General features: G+C 37.7%; 2 protein-coding genes across 3 annotated transcripts in view; both read right to left on the reverse strand.

Annotated features, from left to right (window-relative positions):
• The window catches only part of LOC109423294 (rap guanine nucleotide exchange factor 4), a 957,479-nt gene that overhangs the window by 767,598 nt on the left and 167,185 nt on the right, over positions 1–22,696 (reverse strand). The gene's annotated exons all lie outside the window — the stretch shown is intronic.
• On the reverse strand, positions 3,869–5,669 carry LOC134287470 (uncharacterized). The gene is made up of 2 exons (XM_062849326.1): positions 4,517–5,669; positions 3,869–4,286 (listed from the first exon to the last, which is right to left on the reverse strand). Exons 1-2 carry the CDS (start codon positions 4,845–4,847, stop codon positions 4,087–4,089), a joined length of 531 nt encoding a protein of 176 aa, XP_062705310.1. The 5' UTR covers positions 4,848–5,669; the 3' UTR covers positions 3,869–4,086.

Genomic DNA, 22,696 nt, shown 5'->3' on the forward strand with positions numbered 1-22,696 from the left:
GAAAATGGCATCACGGCAAACTGTGTTGTTCAAAGCTATGTACGAGAACTCAACTCTGTTTCCGTTCAGAGCTTCCCAAGTATCCACCGAGTTTGCTGCACTCATAAGTCTTTTGCACATCGTACTTATGTTACTGCCGCCTGTTGCATCTTTTGCGTTGATTACTGCATTAAAATCGCCATCAAGCACCACATTTCCCGAGAAGTGGTGGAGGCAACGGAAGAATTGAAAAATCCTCTCTTGCCGTTCGTTGTGACACTCCTGATGGAGCATAGACGTTCATGAACGTGACAGACCCAACCCTTACCGATACTATGCGATTATCTAAGCTTTTCTCTACATTATGCACATTGTATTGATCCTTGACTACGATAGCTGTGCCTCTCTGGTCAGCATCAACATTAAAAACAATTTTATACCCTGGTATGCTTATCTGTTCACTCTGTACTTCTTGTAGGAAGATAATATCCAGCTCAGCAGTATAGATGAATGACCTTAATGCATCTACTTTTGTTTGACTTGAAATATTACAAATGTTTATGGTAGCAAATTTATAGCTAATATTTTGCATCACCCTAATATTATAAGGAGTCCCACCTTAGAGATATCTTGTTTGCGTTCCCAGTCTCTGGCAGTCGACAAATAGATCAGCTGTTCTGGTGTCACAATCGCTATCACCTTCGTGTACGTGTTTTTGTTTTGGTTTTTTTTTCGCTCACCTGAATCTCATGAATGAGAGGAGACAGTTCGATGTAGTAGTTTACCCAGGAGTTTACCAGTATTTTCGCCATCGACTATGTATGAAAAATTATTATGAAAGCTGAGGCCCAAAGGTTTTTGGCAATATATTTTTTTTACATTTGGGCCTGAAACGAAGAAGATATGATTTATCTAAAAAAATAGTGTAACGGTGTTTTGTAGGCACCGTCTTCTGAGGCTACTTTTTTAGCACCGCCGCCTGAGAGTTAATGCACTTGGTGGAACGGCCGGATGAAGGTTCCGAGGGTGGGATGACCCCTTGCACGACTTGTGCAGCGGTAAGGCGGCTGTTGATATCGACAATGATTTTTCATAAGGGCCTAACTGACTTGATCGATTTCTCTTCGTCGACTCTCTCTTTCGCTAATAACTTGATCAAAACGAACAAAATCCTTATTCTTTTTGTTTCTGTAGCAACATGTAGTCATCTCCTTCGCATTTCAATCAAAAAAATTTGGGAAAACTCAATACACATTCTGTAATAACACAAAGAGAGGATTGATGAAGAGAAATCGAAAATGTCAGTTAGGCCCTTATGAAGAATCAGTGTCGATATCATGGCCTTGCACCTTTCGTGCTTCGTTACAGCTGCGACCGATGTGTAGGGGTCTTCCACAGTACCGACATGTACGAATCTGGTTTCGGTAAGTGATATAGGCGGTGTGTGTAGTCATCGGGATGTAGGATGGGATTGGTTTGCGAATCCGCATCCGCGCTAGCCTGACACCGGTGGACAAACCCGGCCAGAAGTTTTTCCACACGACGGATTTCGCGCCAACTCGAACAAATGTTGGCAGCACCCTCTCAGATCACAACGAAACTTTCTTGGTGTGTAGACCTTGCCCAGATAAGCCACTTTGCATACTCATTTTTCTATTTTTTTTTCTCGACTGACTTTTGAAAAGGGCTAAACTTTTTTTTATGGATTTTTTAAAAATGTTTTTAATCAAAAAATGACTACTCCTACAAAAAAGTGTTGTATGGGTGATTATCACAAAATAAGTCAAATTTTAAGAAAAAAATACTGAAAAAAATCCAAAATGAGCCCAACACTGAAAAAATCATTTCTAAAAATTCAAAGTTGATTTAAAAAAAAACACCATTTTTGATTTTGATGAAATTTTGTCTCAAGACAGGTAATTATGTTCCCTACCAACCGTCCATACATCACAAGATAGGCACTTTTAAGGAAAAAAAGTTTTTCTAACAAAAACTTTTTCTTGTTCGAATGATTTTTTTTTCAGTGTATTTTGTTATCAACAATAAAACCAGTGAAGGCCATAACAATCCCAGAATCCAATGAAACTCAATTTTCTAGGAGATTTTGTGTTATTTATTCAATCATTTGGAAGGGTTTTTCTATACATAAAAAACTTCAAAATATTACAAATGTATTTTCTTAGGAAACGTAATGTTTGATCGCAATATGTATTGAAGTGCACTTTTAAATATACAATTATTTATAATTATGAATTTTTCAAGTATATATATTTTCCGATCATACTAAATATTTTTGGTTCATCTTCTGAATTAGAGTACCTGTTTGCCTTTACTTTGTCGCCAGGAATAGGCAAAAAAACTAAGGAATTTCTGAGTGCCTGATATTGTTTTGGCGTTATTATATATTTCTTCGAGATCTTCTGACATTTTAATGTACTGTTCAGTGGATACGTAACAGAAATTTAATTTAGTTATATTTTTATCTGTCTGTACAACTGCCCAGTTATATAACTCTCGTGGAGTTGTTATGGTATTTCCATAATCTCGAGCAAGACTTGCTCTCTTTGCCATTCGCTTGAGATTGCCACCAATAGCATCACATGGATCTTCACCGTGGGACGTTGCAAAAAAATGCCATTCTGCTCTTAATGCATGCTTTGACTGGAATCTACATAGACTAGCAAAGTTCTTCTTATTTTTGTATTGTGATGCTGCCCCATCAGACATAAATTAAATTTTAGAAAAGTTCGTTAATTGTTTCATAAAATCTATCATTTTTTAGATGAACAACTGGACCGCAACTGTATCGTGAGCCATTACTTCCGATATGATAATGAAGCTAACATTTACAAGTTTATTATCTTTCATATAGTAAATTTCAAATGGGTGTATTGTTGCTTGCGAGTTGTTCCAATGCTATCCTTGAGCAGCGTTTTGAATTATGAATGAATAGTTTTCAGAGAAATCACAAATCGCAAGAATTTCATCATCCTTTAATGTATCTTTTTTATTTCTGAGAAATGATGATTGTTGTTTATGAATAAAGTCTTGTGTTATAAGTTTGTCAATTTTATCAACAAGATACGGAACAAATTCATCAACAGGTTTAATAATCGTTTCTAAATTACAGCGATCAGTATTCAACCACTGCTGAAATATAATCTCTTCTTTGTCATTTGATTCTAATATCAATGTAAGTTCCTCTTCAATGTGTTCATTACAAGCACACTTTTCACAAGCACGGAAAAAGCAATTATCTGTTCTGGTGGAAATATCGCAAAGCATTTTTTGTATTATTTCATCTTGTGACACAATTCTTATACTGTTGAACATTAAATTTACATTTTCATGAATAGTACATATGCATACATTATGTATACCAGTAGAATCAAGTAAAATACAATGCTTTGGTCGCAACTGTGTATTATCGTCGCACCACCAAATCGAAGTCGTCGCTAGAAGCACATGCGAAGTTGCAGCTGCGAAGTAAATTTTAATCTATTTTATCTGTTGCGCATCATTAAGCTAACTCAGAGCAACAATATGCACTAATCCAAATTGAGTTGCGACATTTCTAAGTAGGTTAAAAATCAATTTTCGCACGTTCGGTCACTTCGTATTTCGACCAAAAGCATAATAAATACTGTGAAACCAATATTCACAGTTTTGTACATATCTACAAAAATCATATAAGCCTCTTTGAGCAGCTTTAAAAAACATCATCAAAAGTCGTTTTTGAACTTGTTGTTTTTTTCCATTTCGAACCTCAGAAACAAAATCATTTGTTCCTGGCATTGGCCTGCTGATATCATTATCATCAAAAAATTCTCTTACTATTTGTTTTGTATCGTCATCAATACCATGCCCCCTTCTTTTTTCGGTGGTACAAAGAATACCCTGTTCATAAACAAGATCCTTCACCTGCCTCGCCATATACATTGGTGCGTTAAACTCTCTTGTGATTTTATTTACCGACCAAGACTTAGGAAGTACAGATAGTATTTTAATCTGTTCGCTTCTGTCAGTTGTAGGGTGATTGAACTTATCCTTTAACTGCATAATTATCTCGTCATACGCCTCCACTTTGCCAACATCCGTTGAATCTATTCAGAAGATATTTTTTCGAACTGCTTTCGTAATCTGCAATGATTTGTTTATGCGATATTCCATACTTCTCATGTTTCTAGATGAGATTGGCGATAAACTCAATGTTTCAGCAATGGTATTAAACTTCTCAATATTATGGGGACCCTGTAGTTGATCTGTTGACGGAATTGACTCCAATGATGAAATAGATGGTACCATATCTGTAAGATAAAAGTTAAGGTTAACAATATAATAATGAATGCAGTGGAAAGTTAATGATAGTTATTTATGCAACGAGTTGCAAAAATGATTTTTTTTCGCACAAGTAGTACATTTATCCAACGAGGCTTGCCGGGTTGGATAAATACGAAGAATACTGAAAAATGTAGTTTTGCAACGAGCTGCAAAATGAGTTATATAAAAGAAGCTAACACGTTGAAGGCTTACTTACCCAGCTCATGTTCGATTTGTTGACCACTCGTTGACGGTTCTGGTTCTGGAACATCATGATGTTGCTGCCCACTAAATGATGGTTGCATAGTTTCGTCGTTTCCATCCGATCGGCGTTTTTTCGTATTCGGGCTTCTGTTGTGACTTATCAATCCACGACATGACTCACAAATACTCATCGATTCGTCGATTTCATGTGTATATCCCATGGAATGAATTTTATCTATCAATCTTAATGACATGCCCCGTAGATTATGACGGTTGCACTTTGGATTGTTTATTTTTGCACTGCACTTGAATTTGTTGAATTTTGATTTATACGATTGATCCATTACTTTTCAGAACTGCCTTTAATAACCAAAGAGAAGTAACTCGTTGAATGATACCGATTCATTTTCTTGTTTTGTTCATATTTGCTTTAGGTACAACTCTTGATTTGTTTTTTTTATTCGATTAGGTAGTTCGAATCTAATAAACAGCCTTACCTAATATTAGGCAAGAACATGGGGTAGAAACGTTTGGGTAGAAATTACAGCAGCACGTATGAAATGCGTGTTCTAATTGTATATTGTTTCGTACTTCTAGAGTGCTGCTGCGTGAATATGGGTGCATTGCATTGTCGCATATGACACAATAAGTTTCATTGCATTTTGAGATTACTAGATAACCTTCACTGGTTTAGTTTGTTTTTAAAAAAAGACACTGAAAAAATAATAATTTGGACATGAAAAAGTTTTTGTTAGAAAAACTTTTTTTCCTTAAAAGTGCCTATCTTGTGATGTATGGACGGTTGGTAGGGAACATAATTACCTGTCTTGAGACAAAATTTCATCAAAATCAAAAATGGTGTTTTTTTTAAATCAACTTTGAATTTTTAGAAATGATTTTTTTTCAGTGTAGGGCTCATTTTGGATTTTTTTCAGTATTTTTTTCTTAAAATTTGACTTATTTTGTGATAATCACCCATACAACACTTTTTTGTAGGAGTAGTCATTTTTTAATTAAAAACATTTTAAAAAAATCCATAAAAAAAGTTTAGCCCTTTTCAAAAATCAGTCCAGATAAATTTTGAAGAAACTAAGTATGCAAAGTGGCTTATCTAGTCTTGGTGTACATACCCAGAAAGTTTCATTGTAATCTGAGAGGGTGCTGCCAACTCCGAATACGATTTGGCGCGAAATCCGTCACACATCTTCTTGTGTAGAAACGACTTCACCGTATGGGGCTAGGTGTTTGACAATCATTTCGGTGGAGAAGTAGGACGGCAAATCTGCTATGCTAACCTCATCAACTGAGTTGTCGTAGGGAATGATTGAGTCAGCAATCAGCATACTGCTTGTTGTTGAGTTCCACAGTATGCTTCAAGCTATGGTCCGCGACTAGGGGGCATCCATAAAGTACGTCACGCTCATAGGGGGGAGGGGGGGTTTCCGAAAGTGTGACAAGCAATGTATTAGGTATATGAAAAACCCGTACGAAGGGGGGAGGGGGGGTCTCAAATTCCTCAATTTTGCGTGACGTACTAAATGGATGCCTGCGATTTTAGCTCGATTATGACTCGTGCTTTTGTCATGCTAGGTTGAATGCAATTAATTTTTGCCATGTCTAGTTGAATTTTCTTACTGATGAGCTCATGTACTTTGTCTAGCTTGGGGTGGATTGGGATGCCGCTGAAGTCCAGGTAAACGGAGTCCTTGCGATAATCGTCCATGTTGGAGAAACGAAGGTCCTCTACGGTTACACTTTTTGGCGTAAAGCCTGCCGGACAATGTCCGGAGGACACTATTAAACTTGTTTGTTTTCACTCAGCGATTGTCACAAGAACGCCTGTTCGATACAAAATCAAGATGTCAACTGATTGATTGGGGAAAAATTAAAATATCACAGCAAAAAAATATGAAAGTTAAGCAGCACGTAAATTGAAGATTAACTGAAATTTGCGGCAGAAAAGTGTAAATCACCAACATTGTACGTCAACCGAGCAGACCGCTGCTGGTCAGACGCTTTGTTTACAGATTTTGAAGCATATTCGCTTTAAATTTACATGCATCTGCTATAAATCATGCCAGCCACTCTCCGTCATCAGCTAAACCAGGGCTGCCCAACGTACGGCCCGCGGGCCGGATCCGGCCCGCGAGGACATTTTGTGCGGCCCGCGGCACGATTGGACGAAAATGATAGAATTTAGCCCGAGATATTATTATTCTGAATATTTTCCTTTTTCAATGGAAATGTATTTTAATAATTAAAAAAAAAATGACTTTTTAGAGTATATTTTGTAAAATTTTTAAAAGATTTAAAAATATGCAAGCATTTGGTTTGAGTGTCCTACAGAATTGAAGTAAAAGATTCTTAACAATAAAAAATGTGTAATGTGAAAATTCGCTTGATAAGATTGTAAAACAAAATAGAAAGATTACGTCATAAACTTAATTTAGGAAAAACATGAAAAATTGAATCACAATTTTTGAAGCTTTCAGATATTTTTATGCTATTCAATAGCTCTGTCTGGTTACTACATTGAAACATGTTATTGAAACTTCCTAAATACTTTGTCAAGCTCCAATATTCTGCAAGAAATCAAAAAACCATTCAAATTTCATTAGAAACATTAAACTGCAAAAAAGTTCTTTTCTATTATCTAGCCATGCTCAGAAAAGATAAAAAAAATGTATTATTAACAAATTTTTATTACTGGCCCGTCGACTGGTATGCAGTTTCACCAGTGGCCCGCGGCCGAAAAAGGTTGGGCAGGCCTGAGCTAAACGAACGGCTGCTCGCAGCTGTGGCGGTTTCCCCGTTGTCTCTCTCAGTACTCTCTGCAGCAGCCGGAGCATGTCGGGAATGCGTGCATTATGGTAGAAGCAGTTTAATATTGACTGTCTGCTCTTCAACAAGCTGAGATAGCCGAGAGAGCTCGGGCGTGCTACTCACACCCCAAGGATCTGAGTTCAATTCTCGCTCGGAGTTCAATTTTTCTTTATATTTTCTAACAGATATCTGCAATGTAATTTTAAGATCGCACAAAAATTTTGTTACATTCGATCCGTCATAATTTTACAGGTTTTTTTTCTAACTGTGATGTTATTTATAGCGATTCAATACAAAAGAATCAATTACATCTAAAAGATGACCAAAACATTCAATTTTAAATACTTTTGACACTAATTCCATTTTGAAATGTTCAAAAACAGTCCTAAATATCAGCTAAAAATCTAAAAGTTTCGATTGCACAGGAAAGAAAAAAAATAATGCTCATCAAACTACAACCCGTCTAAAGGCGGGGTTGGGTAATAGAGGGTAAAGATTGTTTTTCCAAGGATTCCTGCAGAAATTACTCTGAAAATTCCTACACGGATTCTTAAAAAAAATCTGCCAAGAATCCATTGGATTTTTTTAGAGATTCCATTACAAATTCCTCCTGGGACTTCTTCAGAAATGCCTCTAGATATTTATTCTGAACTTTTTCTAGGGCATCCTGAAAAATCCCTCATAGATTCTTAAAAAAATTCTAAAATTTCTTGAAAAATTCTCTCAAGAATTCCATCATGGATTCTTAAAAAAATCTTCAAAAAAGTCATTCGGAAAAGTTATTTGTGGATTATTATAGAAACTCCACTAGGAATTTCTCCAGAAATTTTACAAATAAATGTTTAATAAAATTCTTCTTATAAGAAATTATAAGAAATTCAGCCATGGCTTTTAAAAAAAATATTCCAAAAATTTCTTCAAAAATTTCTATAGGGATTCCTTCACAGATTTTTCAAGAATTGCCTAAAATGTCTTCAAAGTTTCTCCCAGAAATTTATAAAAAAATCTTTTAAAATCATACATTAATTTCTTAAGGAATTTCTTCAGAATATTGGCCATATTTAAAAAAAATCATCAGGGATTCCTTTGGAAAATCCTTCATGAACTCTTTCGGTTTTTTTTTTTGGAAAATCTTCCAAAACATCTCCAAAACATCTTCTTTGAACGGAAGTGATTGATTCGGATACCCGATTCTCCGCAAGGGATTAATTCTAAAATTTCACAGTGTTCGATCAAAAAAATGCTCCATTGTTTCTTCAGAAATAATCTTCCAGGGATTCAGAAAGACCTCTGGAAATTCCACCAAAATTTTTTGAAGATTTTCTTAAATTTGTACTCGTCTGAAATTCTTACATGGTTTCCTTTAGAATGTGAAAGCATTTTAACATAAATTCCTTGAGAGTGGCTTCAGGAATTTTGTTATGAATTTCTTTATAAATTAGTGTAATATATGCGTTGGACACTCTGATACGGATTTCGCACTACCCATTCGATCGGTGAAGAAGCATGCAGTCGTAGGATATCATCGCATAAAGAATTCACTCGCGCTGATTTCGAAGGTACAATCGCGAGTGTGTAGGAGATTGACATCTATGCCCGGTTCCGGATCCGGTTAGGGTGATGCTTCGAACCCAGTTTGATTTTCTATTCCGCAGAATCATAGCTTGTTCCTGTGGCTTGGTTGATTAACGCGCCGGACTAGCGATGCGAAGTCGTGGGTTCGAATCCCTCCAAAACAAGGGGATTTTTTTCACAAATTCATCTCTCAGTTTGTCAATTATACACACACTGTGTCTTCGAAATTTGAGTTTTTTTCGTCTATTTCAGACATACCATACATATTCCTTCGAACATTTTTCTAGGGATTATTTAAGAAAACTTAATGAGTCTTTTTTCAGAAACCTGTTGATCAAGGATTTCCATAAAAAACTTTCCACGGACATATTCAGAAATACTTGCACGGATTCTGTTCTTCGGATACTGAAGATGGGAAAGGAAGTGGACTGTATTAATTAAACGAAATTTATTGCTAGAAAACGAAACACGTCTTAACACGGCGCGTTTGAATTACTTTTTGAATTTTCCTTCTTCCTACTCTTCTATCTCTTTCCTCCCTGTTTCCGCTCGCGCTGAGCCAAATCTCCTCAAACTCTACACCACCAACACCTATCGCATACACGGAAAAAATCATCGTTTTACATTTTTCTTTTACACTGAAATATACTCATCCCAAATTCAAATAATCAAGCATTTGTTTCTATTTTAGTGTAACAGATTCTCTCAAAAAAATTACTCTCTCCAAATTCATCCGGATCCTTCAGAAAATTACAATTCGAGAATAATAGAAATAAAAATTCCTCAGGGATCTTTGAAGAAATTTTTCATAAAAACATTTGAAAGATTCCTTCAGATATTTTTTTTTGAGAATTTTTCCAAGCATTCCTTTAGAAATTCGACCACGGATTTCTTCAGGAATGCCTGCAGAGAATTTTCTAGGAATCATTTTAGGAAATCCTCTAGGGATTTCTTCAGATATTTCTTTCCATTTTTTCCGGAGTAAATATTCTTCCAAGAATAATTTTGCAAATTCCTTCGGTGGTTTCTTACGAAATTCTTCCAGGGATTCTTAAGGGAGTTTGTACAAGTATTGCTTCGTGAAATGCTCTGGGAATTTTGTGTTCGAAAAAAGGGGTTTCCTTCTGGAATTTTGCTAGCGATTCCTTTGGAGATTACGAAAGGAATGTCTGCTAAAATTTATTCAAGGATTCCTTCTGAGCCTCTTGCTTATTGTATCAGTGGTTCCAGGTATTCCTCCGAGTATTGTTCCGTTTCTCATAGCTTTTTTTTTAAATTTTACAGGTGTTTCAAGCACTAAAATCTATTCATTTGTTTTCAGAGATACTCCTTCAGAGAACCGACCAGGAGTGGTTCTTAAATAATTCTTTAAAATGTATTTTGAGAAATTTCTCAATGAATTCCTCCAGGGGATTCCCAAGGAGTTTCTTCAGGCATTCCTCCAGTATTTTTTTTCAGAAAATCATCCTTTGATTTCCTCATGAATTTCCTTTGAATTCCTCCAGGGATCCTTCTGTGAATTTTGCAGATATTTCTACAGCAATTCGACTAGAGATTCCTTTAGGAATTTATTTAGAAATTCAAAAAAAAAAATAGAAATTTTTCCTGATTTTTTTGAAATTTCCACAGGATTTCTATAATATTCCAAAGCAGATTTTTATTTTAAAAATTAATTTATATTTTCGAGGATTCCTTCAAAAATTCCCTCAGGAATTCTTCAACATATTTCTGCAGTAATATTTTAGAAGTTCTTTCAGAGCAATTTCTTCGATAGCACTCAGCGTACTTCCTAAATGGAATACGTCAAGTCTTGAGTGCTTTGTCCAAACGCTTATACACCATCACCATAGCTTGGGTCCCTTCACATTGCTCAATTCCGGGCAATGAGAAAGCGGATTCTCTGACTGTTAAAGGGGGTTGTTAAACAATGAATAACTATCCATAGGTAAAAGACTAATTACCTAATTCAAATTGAATTATCTGTCACCCCGAAATCTCATTCAATACAGTAGTGACGTAAACAATATTTCACTAACCCAGTGCGCTTCCTCAACAAAGGAAACTCAACACCACCACTGCCCTTGCCGCGAGCTATCCATTTTCCATCCATTAAAGTTTCACATTTTTGGTGCCTCCCTAAATGACAGCCGTCAACTTTGATCCTCGTAAACGCGGCACTTTTCCCGTCTACCTACACGGGGACAAAGTCAAAGCGCCGAACCCCATCTGATTCATCGTCCATCGTTTGAACGATGATTCTACCTACCTGTTGCGTTCCCGGTCGATGCGATGCTTGCGAGCGTTGGCACAGTTTTCACAAACCATCGAACAGTCAACAGCCCCCACTGTGGGGGACCTGCCCTGTCTGTAATTCGAGAGGGAAATCGTGTTTGGATCCTCACTTCCCACCCTCGTCCCAGGGTGACACCACTCTTCGTCTCTCCTAAATGTATAGTTCTAGGCGTCGTCGTTCTCTTTGGGTTCCACAAGATTCTTACTGGGGTGCTTTTATTCTGTTGGCACGCGAAAACATAAAACAAACACCAGCTGCCAAGTCGAACACCATTTTCCCTTCTTCGGTCTCCGCATCCCTCCCGATTGGAAGCATCAGTCGATAAGGGACATGTGTGGTACAAAGCTTGGAGCCTTTAGAAATAGGATATCATCACTTGGTTCAAACCAAAAGATGATATACACAGAATACGAACGAAGTTAGCGGTTAGATGGTGAGCTCGTTCCATGTTATTTACTATAAATTAACTGACATTGCCTTCTCCATTTCTTACACTACACCTTCGTTACCAACGTACGTCTCATTTCCAATTGGTATGAATTTCACATGAGGGCGAATGGAAGTATGTGATTTTCCCGTCGAATTCTCGATTACCACCACCCATCTTGATTTGAGGAAGATAACTTTGACTTCCAGTTCAGCGCGCACCCACAGCCTGCTACTAGGTAGGTACTGACGATGACGACGTGATATTTCACTCGCACGAACTCGGGCCCAGCCAGATGCTACCCCGCTTCCGAAAAAGGATGGGGTCTGATGTTTTGTCGTTTGTCGGTTGGTTGATTTCGCACAAGATTGCGCCAAACAATATCTTTGGTTTCTCTGATCACTTGAGCGACAGACGCGCGCTGATGTTTGCTCTGGGATTTCATTTGTTGGTTGAATTGTCACTGGAAGCGAGATTTGAAGAAGTCATCAAAGAATGGGGAAAGTGGTTCGAAATGTAACATTTAGATGTTTTCTATAATTTGTGTATCATGCGCATAATTTTTTTTTTTTTACAAAATGAACAACATTGCCGAAGACGCAAAGTCTCTAGGACGTGAAACTAAAATTTAAATATTAGCCCCATCTATACGGATTACTTGCGAACAGCTACATTCTTGGCAATTGATGCCCCTAACCATGACAAAAAAGCTTTGTTGAAGGCACCATGTGTCAAAATGCTTCATTTCGGAGTACACTAAAACCCCAATTTACGCTCAATTTATTTGTGCCAAACTCAATTTGTGCCCCCGATTTACGCACTAATTCCCAAATAGCGCTCCCCCAATTTATGCTCCTTAGGCGTAAATTGGGGTTTTAGGGAAGCAGATCGGGTCGTTTTCATGTTATGTACGTCGCGTCCGCAGTGAGAAATGTTCAAAAGAGCAGCCCAGCTAGTTCGATTTGGTGGCTGGAAGCAGATCGGGTCGGTTTCAGTCGAGTTCTGTTCATTCCTGTGTGGATTGAACTAAAGACTTCTACTTCATATTGGGGTGGAGACGCGCGATAAGTTTTTTTTTTTAATTTTCTTTTTGGATTTTTTAAGTGAGGAAAAATGATCAAGAGGGGTTCCGATGGCGCGCTTCGCTCGTTGGGCAGATGACAGGCTGCTGCTGCTGTTCAATCGGATCGTGTTCTTTTTCAGTTAAGTGTGCGTTCATTTAGCGTGATAGAAGAAGGAAGAAATCAGTTCCGATGGCGCGCTTCGCTCGTAGGTGCAGATGCCAGGCTGCTGCTGCTCAGTCAGTTGATTTGAGTTTTGCTTACGGAGTTGTGCTTCGTCCGACGGCAAGAAATCCAGACAACTAACGATGGAGAGATGAATGAAGACAAATAAATGGGTGAGCTCGTTTCATACTACTTTTTACTGTGGATATGTATTTCAAAAGTTCACTGTCGGTTGTGGTAAATATTTAGCGATCACTTGCCGCGAGTGTTCGATTGTCTGCTTCCCGCGTGAAGTGAACAATGGCGAGATTGTGTGCTTGTTCGGACACGTCGCTAGTGGTAAATATTGAGCGATCACTTGACGTTAGTGATCTTTTGTTTGCCTCCCGCGTGAAGCGAACATTGGCGAGATTGTGTGCTTGTTCGGACACGTCGGTTGTGGTAAACACTGAGCGATCACTCCCCGCGAGTGTTCGATTGTCTGCTTCCCGCGTGAAGCGAACAATGGCAAGACTGTGTGCTTGTTCGGACACGTCGGTTGTGGTAAATATTGAGCGATCACTTGACGCGAGTGATCTATTGTTTACTTCCCGCGTAAAACGAACAATGGCGAGATCGGGTGCTTGTTCGGACACGTCGGTTGTGGTAAATATTGAGCGATCACATGACGTGAGTGATCTATTGTTTGCTTCCCGCGTGAAGCGAACAATGGCGAGACTGTGTGCTTATTCGCACACGTCGGTTGTGGTAAATATTGAGCGATCACTTGACGCGAGTGGTCTATTGTTTGCTTCTCGCGTAAAGCGAACAATGACGAGATTGTGTGCTTGTTCGGACACGTCGGTTGTGGTAAATATTGAGCGATCACTTGACGCGAGTGGTCTATTGTTTGCTTCTCGCGTAAAGCGAACAATGACGAGATTGTGTGCTTGTTCGGACACGTCGGTTGTGGTAAATATTGAGCGATCACTTGACGTTAGTGAACTTTTGTTTGCCTCCCGCGTGAAGCGAACAATGGCGAGATTGTGTGCTTGTTCGGACACGTCGGTTGTGGTAAATATTGAGCGATCACTTGACGCGAGTGGTCTATTGTTTGCTTCTCGCGTAAAGCGAACAATGACGAGATTGTGTGCTTGTTCGGACACGTCGGTTGTGGTAAATATTGAGCGATCACTTGACGTTAGTGATCTTTGTTTGCCTCCCGCGTGAAGCGAACATTGGCGAGATTGTGTGCTTGTTCGGACACGTCGGTTGTGGTAAACACTGAGCGATCACTCCCCGCGAGTGTTCGATTGTCTGCTTCCCGCGTGAAGCGAACAATGACGAGATTGTGTGCTTGTTCGGACATGTCGGTTGTGGTTAATATTGAGCGATCACTTGACGTGAGTGATTTATTGTTTGCTTCCCGCGTGAAGCGAACAATGGCGACATCGTGAGATTGTTCGGACACGTCGGTTGTGGTAAATATTGAGCGATCACTTGACGTTAGTGATCTTTGTTTGCCTCCCGCGTGAAGCGAACATTGGCGAGATTGTGTGCTTGTTCGGACACGTCGGTTGTGGTAAACACTGAGCGATCACTCCCCGCGAGTGTTCGATTGTCTGCTTCCCGCGTGAAGCAAACTATGGCGAGACTGTGTGGTTGTTCGGACACGTCGGTTGTGGTAAATATTGAGCGATCACTTGACGTGAGTGATCTATTGTTTGCTTCCCGCGTGAAGCGAACAATGGCGAGACTGTGTGTTTGTTCGGACACGTCGGTTGTGGTAAATATTGAGCGATCACTTGACGCGAGTGATCTTTTGTTTGCTTCCCGCGTGAAGCGAACAATGGCGAGATCGGGTGCGTATTCGGACACGTCGGTTGTGGTAAATATTGAACGATCACTTGACGTGAGTGATCTATTGTTTGCTTCCCGCGTGAAGCGAACAATGGCGACATCGTGAGCTTGTTCGGACACGTCGGTTGTGGTAAATATTGAGCGATCACTTGACGTGAATGATCTTCTGTTTGCTTCCCGCGTGAAGCGAACAATGGCGAGATCGGGTGCTTATTCGGACACGTCGGTTGTGGTAAATATTGAGCGATCACTCAACGCGAGTGTTCGATTGTCCGCTTTCCGCGTAAAGCGAACAATGTCACGGCGGCCAGCATGGCGAACAAACATCAAAAGGTCATATTACTTATCAAAGTGAATCCTGACCCAACGATACCTTCCCTAATAACAAACACTCCTTCCTGCAGCCTTTGGTGGAGTCGCAGCGGTAAACGCGGTCCTTCACTTAACAAAGGTTGGTACTAATATTCCTTCCCTCTCCCAACCTGACTGCAAGGACGTGGCCGGCGCCGTTATTGTACTGTAAAAGAGAATTTCTGAAGCGTGCACAGTGAGAATGTTGACCACTCCCAGTCAATTATTCAGTTGATTCATTGCGCAACTGTCATTGGTTCGGGTCAATCACGGAGTAGCAACCATAGATATGTGCAGTCAGTCTAAGCTAAGCTAAGCTAAGCTAAGCTTAGGCGTAAATTGGGGTTTTAGGTATTCGGGAACAAGTAGATACATATGATACATAGAGGGTTAGGGTAGAGGGTAGGGTAGATGGTTTGGGTAGAGGGTTATGTTGGTGGATAGGGTAGAAGGTAGGGTAGAGGGTAGGGTAAAAGGTAGGGTAGAGGGTTAGGGTAGAAGGTAGGATAGAAGATTGGGTAGAGGGTTAGGTAGAGAGTAGGGTAGAAGTTAGAGCAGAGGGTAGGGTAGAGGGTTAGAGTCGAGGGTAGGGTAGAGGGTTAGAGTCGAAGGTAGGGTAGAGGAAGGGGTAGAGGGTTAGGGTAGAGGGTAGAATAGGAGGTAAGGTTGAGGGGTAGGTAGGGTAGACAATTAGGGTAGAGGGTAGGATAGAAGGTCGGGTAGAGGGTTATGTTAAAGGGTAGGATAGAAGTAGATGGTAGAGTAGAAGGTAGGGTAAAAGGTAGGGTAGAGGGTAGGCACTTTCGGTTCTTGAGATATTCACGTGGCCCGTGATTATAGATTGGAAACCACTAGTTTTTCAACATATCTATATCAGAGATACTGATCCTTTAGATGGTCAATCCGTAAAACATTTGCTCTTCTTCCTAGCACTTTCGGTTCTTGAGATATTCAGGTGGCCCGTGACCATATATTGGATGAGATATTGACGTGGCCCGTGACCATAGATTGGAAACCACTGATCTTTGCAATACAACTACATTGTGATAAGTACTCCCTGAAGTGCAAAATGCGAAAAACCTTCTTCACTTTTTCCTCACACCTTTGGTTCTTAAGAAATTCGCTTGGTCCATGACCGTAGGAACCACTGAACTTATCAAAACTGATAAATTACACTAGTTTACAGCATTTTTGAACTCGGTAAGCTAACGATCGTTTTCGGCGTAGAATCATGCCCTGAGTTCGAAAACTCGAAGGAAAAAAATTACAGTAGAGCGAAAATTTGTTCGACTTTCCATACAAGGTTGATGATTTGAAATCGATTTTTGTTCTATTTTTAAGCAAAGTCGCTCACTTCACACGTTTCATTCTCCGTAATCAATGCTCCGATTGAGCTGATTTTTTTTACTGAAACTTGCCTACATATGATATGTCAAAAAAAACGTTAAGAAAGAATTTTTAAATTGTTTTTTTTTTCTGATTAAAAAAATACATTTCTTCATATATTTTTCGAAAATTTGCTAAAATTTAAGGAGATCATCCCCAAAAACTCATCAATATCTTGAATTTCATCAATCTGACGCAAAACCTGCATTCAGTTGATCGAATGGTATTATATTCAGGTTTTAATTTATGGAAAAAGATTTAAAATTGGTTGAACAAAAGGCAAGATATTTTAATTTTACCAAATTTCATATTTTAAAAAGTTGTACAAGCTCAATATCGAGAGCTGAATTTTGACTGTTTGTCAACCTATTATATGTACATCATTGGTACAAATTTGAGCTCGATTGGTTGATCTTTCGCGAAGCTAGAACCGTTCTCGTAAAACACTATATTTGAGACAACTAATTTTTGAGCTGTTATATCTCGGAGACCAGTGAATCGAATTCAATGAAATTTTGAGCGATTATCATCAATATATTATTGCTTGAAAATCACTCAAAACATTGGTACTTTTCAAACGTTGAAAAAAGTTATGATGATTTGACATTTTCACCCATATAGAGAAAAATGAGTCAAATTTACAATACCACACAAAAAATACTAAATGTGTTCTTCCTTTAATCTAAATGAGCTCTAATATATCTTATTATAGATATCTTAAGAACAGAAGTAGAAAATCTTTGGATATCAAAAATAAAATTTAATGACATAGATTAAAAAAAAATACATTTTTCGAGAAAGATCCTAAAAGTGTCAATTTATCATAACTTTTTTCAACGTTTGAAAAGTGCCTATGTTTTAAAGATTTTTCAAGCAATAATATATTGTTGATAAACGATCAATATTTCATTCAATTCGGTTCACTGGTCTCCGAGATATGACAGCTCAAAAATTAGTTGTCTAAAAAATAGTGTTCTACGAGATCAGTTCTAGCTTCGCGAAAATTTAATCAATCGAGCCCAAATTTGTACCACTGATGCACACATAATAGGTTGACAAACAGCCAAAATTTGAGAGTTTTTGATGCACTCTATGAAAAGTTACAGCATGTAGTACTTTTTTGTGAGAGAAATAAAAGTTGCCTATCCCAAACATTTTGGCCAGCCCCTTTACGATCGATCAATTCTGACTATAGACGAATTTCGCCCCAAATCGTATTCGGAGTTGGCAGCACCCTCTCAGATTACAATGAAACTTTCTGGGTATGTACACCAAGACTAGATAAGCCACTTTGCATACTTAGTTTCTTCAAAATTTGTCTGGACTGACTTTTGAAAAGGGCTAAACTTTTTTTTTATGGATTTTTTAAAAATGTTTTTAATCAAAAAATGACTACTCCTACAAAAAAGTGTTGTATGGGTGAATATCACAAAATAAGTCAAATTTTAAGAAAAAAATACTGAAAAAAAATCCAAAATGAGCCCTACACTGAAAAAAATCATTTCTAAAAATTCAAAGTTGATTTAAAAAAAACACCATTTTTGATTTTGATGAAATTTTGTCTCAAGACAGGTAATTATGTTCCCTACCAACCGTCCATACATCACAAGATAGGCACTTTTAAGGAAAAAAAGTTTTTCTAACAAAAACTTTTTCATGTCCAAATTATTATTTTTTCAGTGTCTTTTTTTAAAAACAAACTAAACCAGTGAAGGTTATCTAGTAATCTCAAAATGCAATGAAACTTATTGTGTCATATGCGACAATGCAATGCACCCATATTCACGCAGCAGCACTCTAGAAGTACGAAACAATATACAATTAGAACACGCATTTCATACGTGCTGCTGTAATTTCTACCCAAACGTTTCTACCCCATGTTCTTACCTAATATTAGGTAAGGCTATTTATTAGATTCGAACTACCTAATCGAAAAAAAAACAAATCAAGAGTTGTACCTAAAGCAAATATGAACAAAACAAGAAAATGAATCGGTATCATTCAACGTGTTACTTCTCTTTGGTTATTAAAGGCAGTTCTGAAAAGTAATGGATCAATCGTATAAATCAAAATTCAACAAATTCAAGTGCAGTGCAAAAATAAACAATCCAAAGTGCAACCGTCATAATCTACGGGGCATGTCATTAAGATTGATAGATAAAATTCATTCCATGGGATATACACATGAAATCGACGAATCGATGAGTATTTGTGAGTCATGTCGTGGATTGATAAGTCACAACAGAAGCCCGAATACGAAAAAACGCCGATCGGATGGAAACGACGAAACTATGCAACCATCATTTAGTGGGCAGCAACATCATGATGTTCCAGAACCAGAACCGTCAACGAGTGGTCAACAAATCGAACATGAGCTGGGTAAGTAAGCCTTCAACGTGTTAGCTTCTTTTATATAACTCATTTTGCAGCTCGTTGCAAAACTACATTTTTCAGTATTCTTCGTATTTATCCAACCCGGCAAGCCTCGTTGGATAAATGTACTACTTGTGCGAAAAAAAATCATTTTTGCAACTCGTTGCATAAATAACTATCATTAACTTTCCACTGCATTCATTATTATATTGTTAACCTTAACTTTTATCTTACAGATATGGTACCATCTATTCCATCATTGGAGTCAATTCCGTCAACAGATCAACTACAGGGTCCCCATAATATTGAGAAGTTTAATACCATTGCTGAAACATTGAGTTTATCGCCAATTTCATCTAGAAACATGAGAAGTATGGAATATCGCATAAACAAATCATTGCAGATTACGAAAGCAGTTCGAAAAAATATCTTCGGAATAGATTCAACGGATGTTGGCAAAGTGGAGGCGTATGACGAGATAATTATGCAGTTAAAGGATAAGTTCAATCACCCTACAACTGACAGAAGCGAACAGATTAAAATACTATCTGTACTTCCTAAGTCTTGGTCGGTAAATAAAATCACAAGAGAGTTTAACGCACCAATGTATATGGCGAGGCAGGTGAAGGATCTTGTTTATGAACAGGGTATTCTTTGTACCACCGAAAAAAGAAGGGGGCATGGTAATGATGACGATACAAAACAAATAGTAAGACAATTTTTTGATGATAATGATATCAGCAGGCCAATGCCAGGAACAAATGATTTTGTTTCTGAGGTTCGAAATGAAAAAAAAACAACAAGTTCAAAAACGACTTTTGATGATGTCGCTCAAAGAGGCTTATATGATTTTTGTAGATATGTACAAAACTGTGAATATTGGTTTCACAGTATTTACACAGTTGCGACCAAAGCATTGTATTTTACTTGATTCTACTGGTATACATAATGTATGCATATGTACTATTCATGAAAATGTAAATTTAATGTTCAACAGTATAAGAATTGTGTCACAAGATGAACTAATACAAAAAATGCTTTGCGATATTTCCACCAGAACAGATAATTGCTTTTTCCGTGCTTGTGAAAAGTTGGAACAACTCGCAAGCAACAATACACCCATTTGAAATTTACTATATGAAAGATAATAAACCTGTAAATGTTAGCTTCATTATGGCTCAATGGCTCACGATACAGTTGCGGTCCAGTTGTTCATCTCAAAAATGATAGATTTTATGAAACAATTAACGAACTTTTCTAAAATTTATTTTATGTCTGATGGGGCAGCATCACAATACAAAAATAAGAAGAACTTTGCTAGTCTATGTAGATTCCAGTCAAAGCATGCATTAAGAGCAGAATGGCATTTTTTTGCAACGTCCCACGGTAAAGGTCCATGTGATGCTATTGGTGGCACTCTCAAGCGAATGGCATTGCTCTCTTGCTCGAGATTATGGAAATACCATAACAACTCCACGAGAGTTATATAACTGGGCAGTTGTACAGACAGATAAAAATATAACTAAATTAAATTTCTGTTACGTATCCACTGAACAGTACATTAAAATGTCAGAAGATCTCGAAGAAATATATAATAACGCCAAAACAATACCAGGCACTCAGAAATTCCATAGTTTTTTGCCTATTCCTGGCGACAAAGTAAAGGCAAACAGGTATTCTAATTCAGAAGATGAACCAAAAATATTTAGTATGATCGGAAAAAAATAGAAAAGAACATGTTTGAAATTGGCTCTAAGACACATATATATATATTTGAAAAATTCATAATTATAAATAATTGTATATTTAAAAGTGCACTTCAATACATATTGCGATCAAACATTACATTTCCTAAGAAAATACATTTGTAATATTTTGAAGTTTTTTATGTATAGGAAAACCCTTCCAAATGATTGAATAAATAACACAAAATCTCCTAGAAAATTGAGTTTCATTGGATTCTGGGATTGTTATGGCCTTCACTGGTTTTATTGTTGATAACAAAATACACTGAAAAAAAAATCATTCGAACAAGAAAAAGTTTTTGTTAGAAAAACTTTTTTTCCTTAAAAGTGCCTATCTTGTGATGTATGGACGGTTGGTAAGGAACATAATTACCTGTCTTGAGACAAAATTTCATCAAAATCAAAAATGGTGTTTTTTTTTAAATCAACTTTGAATTTTTAGAAATGATTTTTTTCAGTGTAGGGCTCATTTTGGATTTTTTTCAGTATTTTTTTCTTAAAATTTGACTTATTTTGTGATAATCACCCATACAACACTTTTTTGTAGGAGTAGTCATTTTTTGATTAAAACCATTTTTAAAAAATCCATAAAAAAAGTTTAGCCCTTATCAAAAGTCAGTCGAGAAAAAAAATTAGAAAAATGAGTATGCAAAGTGGCTTATCTGGGAAAGGTCTACACACCAAGAAAGTTTCGTTGTAATCTGAGAGGGTGCTGCCAACATTTGTTCGAGTTGGCGCGAAATCCGTCTATACATGTCAATGGTTGCTCCTCCGTGATTGATCTAAACTGGTACCAGTTGCATTGTGATCCAACTGAATAAGGGGCTGGGACATTCCACTTATTCTCAAAGTGCAATTTTAGCAGCTCATGCATATTTGATCAATAACGGCGCCGGCCAAGTCCTTATAGTCAGCTGGGAAGGGAAAGAAATGTTAGAGTGTACTGGTTGTTGCTACTAGAGACCGAGAGCACTCTGCGTCCCACAACCCGCACGGACTGGGGTATTTGTTAGACGGAAAGGATGGGAGATCTGGGAGTCACCGTTGGGTCGGTGATGCGATCCATGGATAGGGTTATTTATAGTGTTCGTGATAGATTGTGTGGTGAATAAGGTGAATAAGGTCAAGCGGCACAGCACGCTTTGGTTGCATAACTTATAGGCGTTATATATACACTGTGCTGTGAGTGGAAGTTGGAAGGGAGGGAAACGACTTTTTTCAACTCGTTTCTGGTTCTAGCGATGGCTATGAACATATGAATATACATGAGTTGTATATGTAGAGAAGAGAGAGTGAGAGAAAGTGGATAGAAAGATACAAAGTAGGATGAAAAGGACGGGCCAGGGATTGAACCCATGACCTTCTGCATACGAATCAGAAGCGGTAGCCACTAGACCACCAAGCCCGTCCCAAACATTTTGGCCAGCCCCTTTAAGTTACAAAATGATCCACATTAAACGCCTAAAGGTACGCAATTTCCTGAAAAATCGTCATACTTTCGCAAAAATATGTTATTTTCAAATAAAACTTGAATTTAACATCAATTTTTACTCAAAGCTGTGTTCAATAAGACTACCGTGAATGAATAAAAGCGTTTTGAGAGTCGTTGATGGGAGGCGATTTTTTAAAAGACATATTTTTTTTACCAAGTTTTAAAACACATCCATAAAGTCGATATTTTTATGTAAAATTTAACATAATTGGCATAAAAACCTTCAAAAAATCTTCAAACATTTTCAAACAATATATTCACGTCAATATTTTTGTCCATCGAAACAAAATTGTAGCGCCCTCAGCGGTTGAACGACGTGGATCCCATTGTGATTAACTTCACCCCGCTGATCAACTACCCCCCAGATTACGGTACCATAGTGTCACGTAGAAGGTGTGCCGGGAATTGAATTCAGGTTGTGCCCGAAATAGACGTGGACTTGGTGAAACAAGAATTCGAGGGACAATTATGCAATCTTATTATTTTAAGGAAATTGTAGTTCTTTTACAATATTTTTTACAAGATATGGAAGCTAATTTGTAAATTAGTAATTGATACCAAATTTGCCATGCGGCGTTAGGCTAGTTAATTACCGTTACAAATAGAGACTCTTATTATGAAATCCCAGTACAACGTGATCCGTAATAGTGTTCCTAACAGTCT

This window comes from Aedes albopictus, chromosome 2, assembly GCF_035046485.1.
Source record: "Aedes albopictus strain Foshan chromosome 2, AalbF5, whole genome shotgun sequence".
In the NCBI taxonomy this organism is placed as follows: Eukaryota; Metazoa; Arthropoda; class Insecta; order Diptera; family Culicidae; genus Aedes; species Aedes albopictus.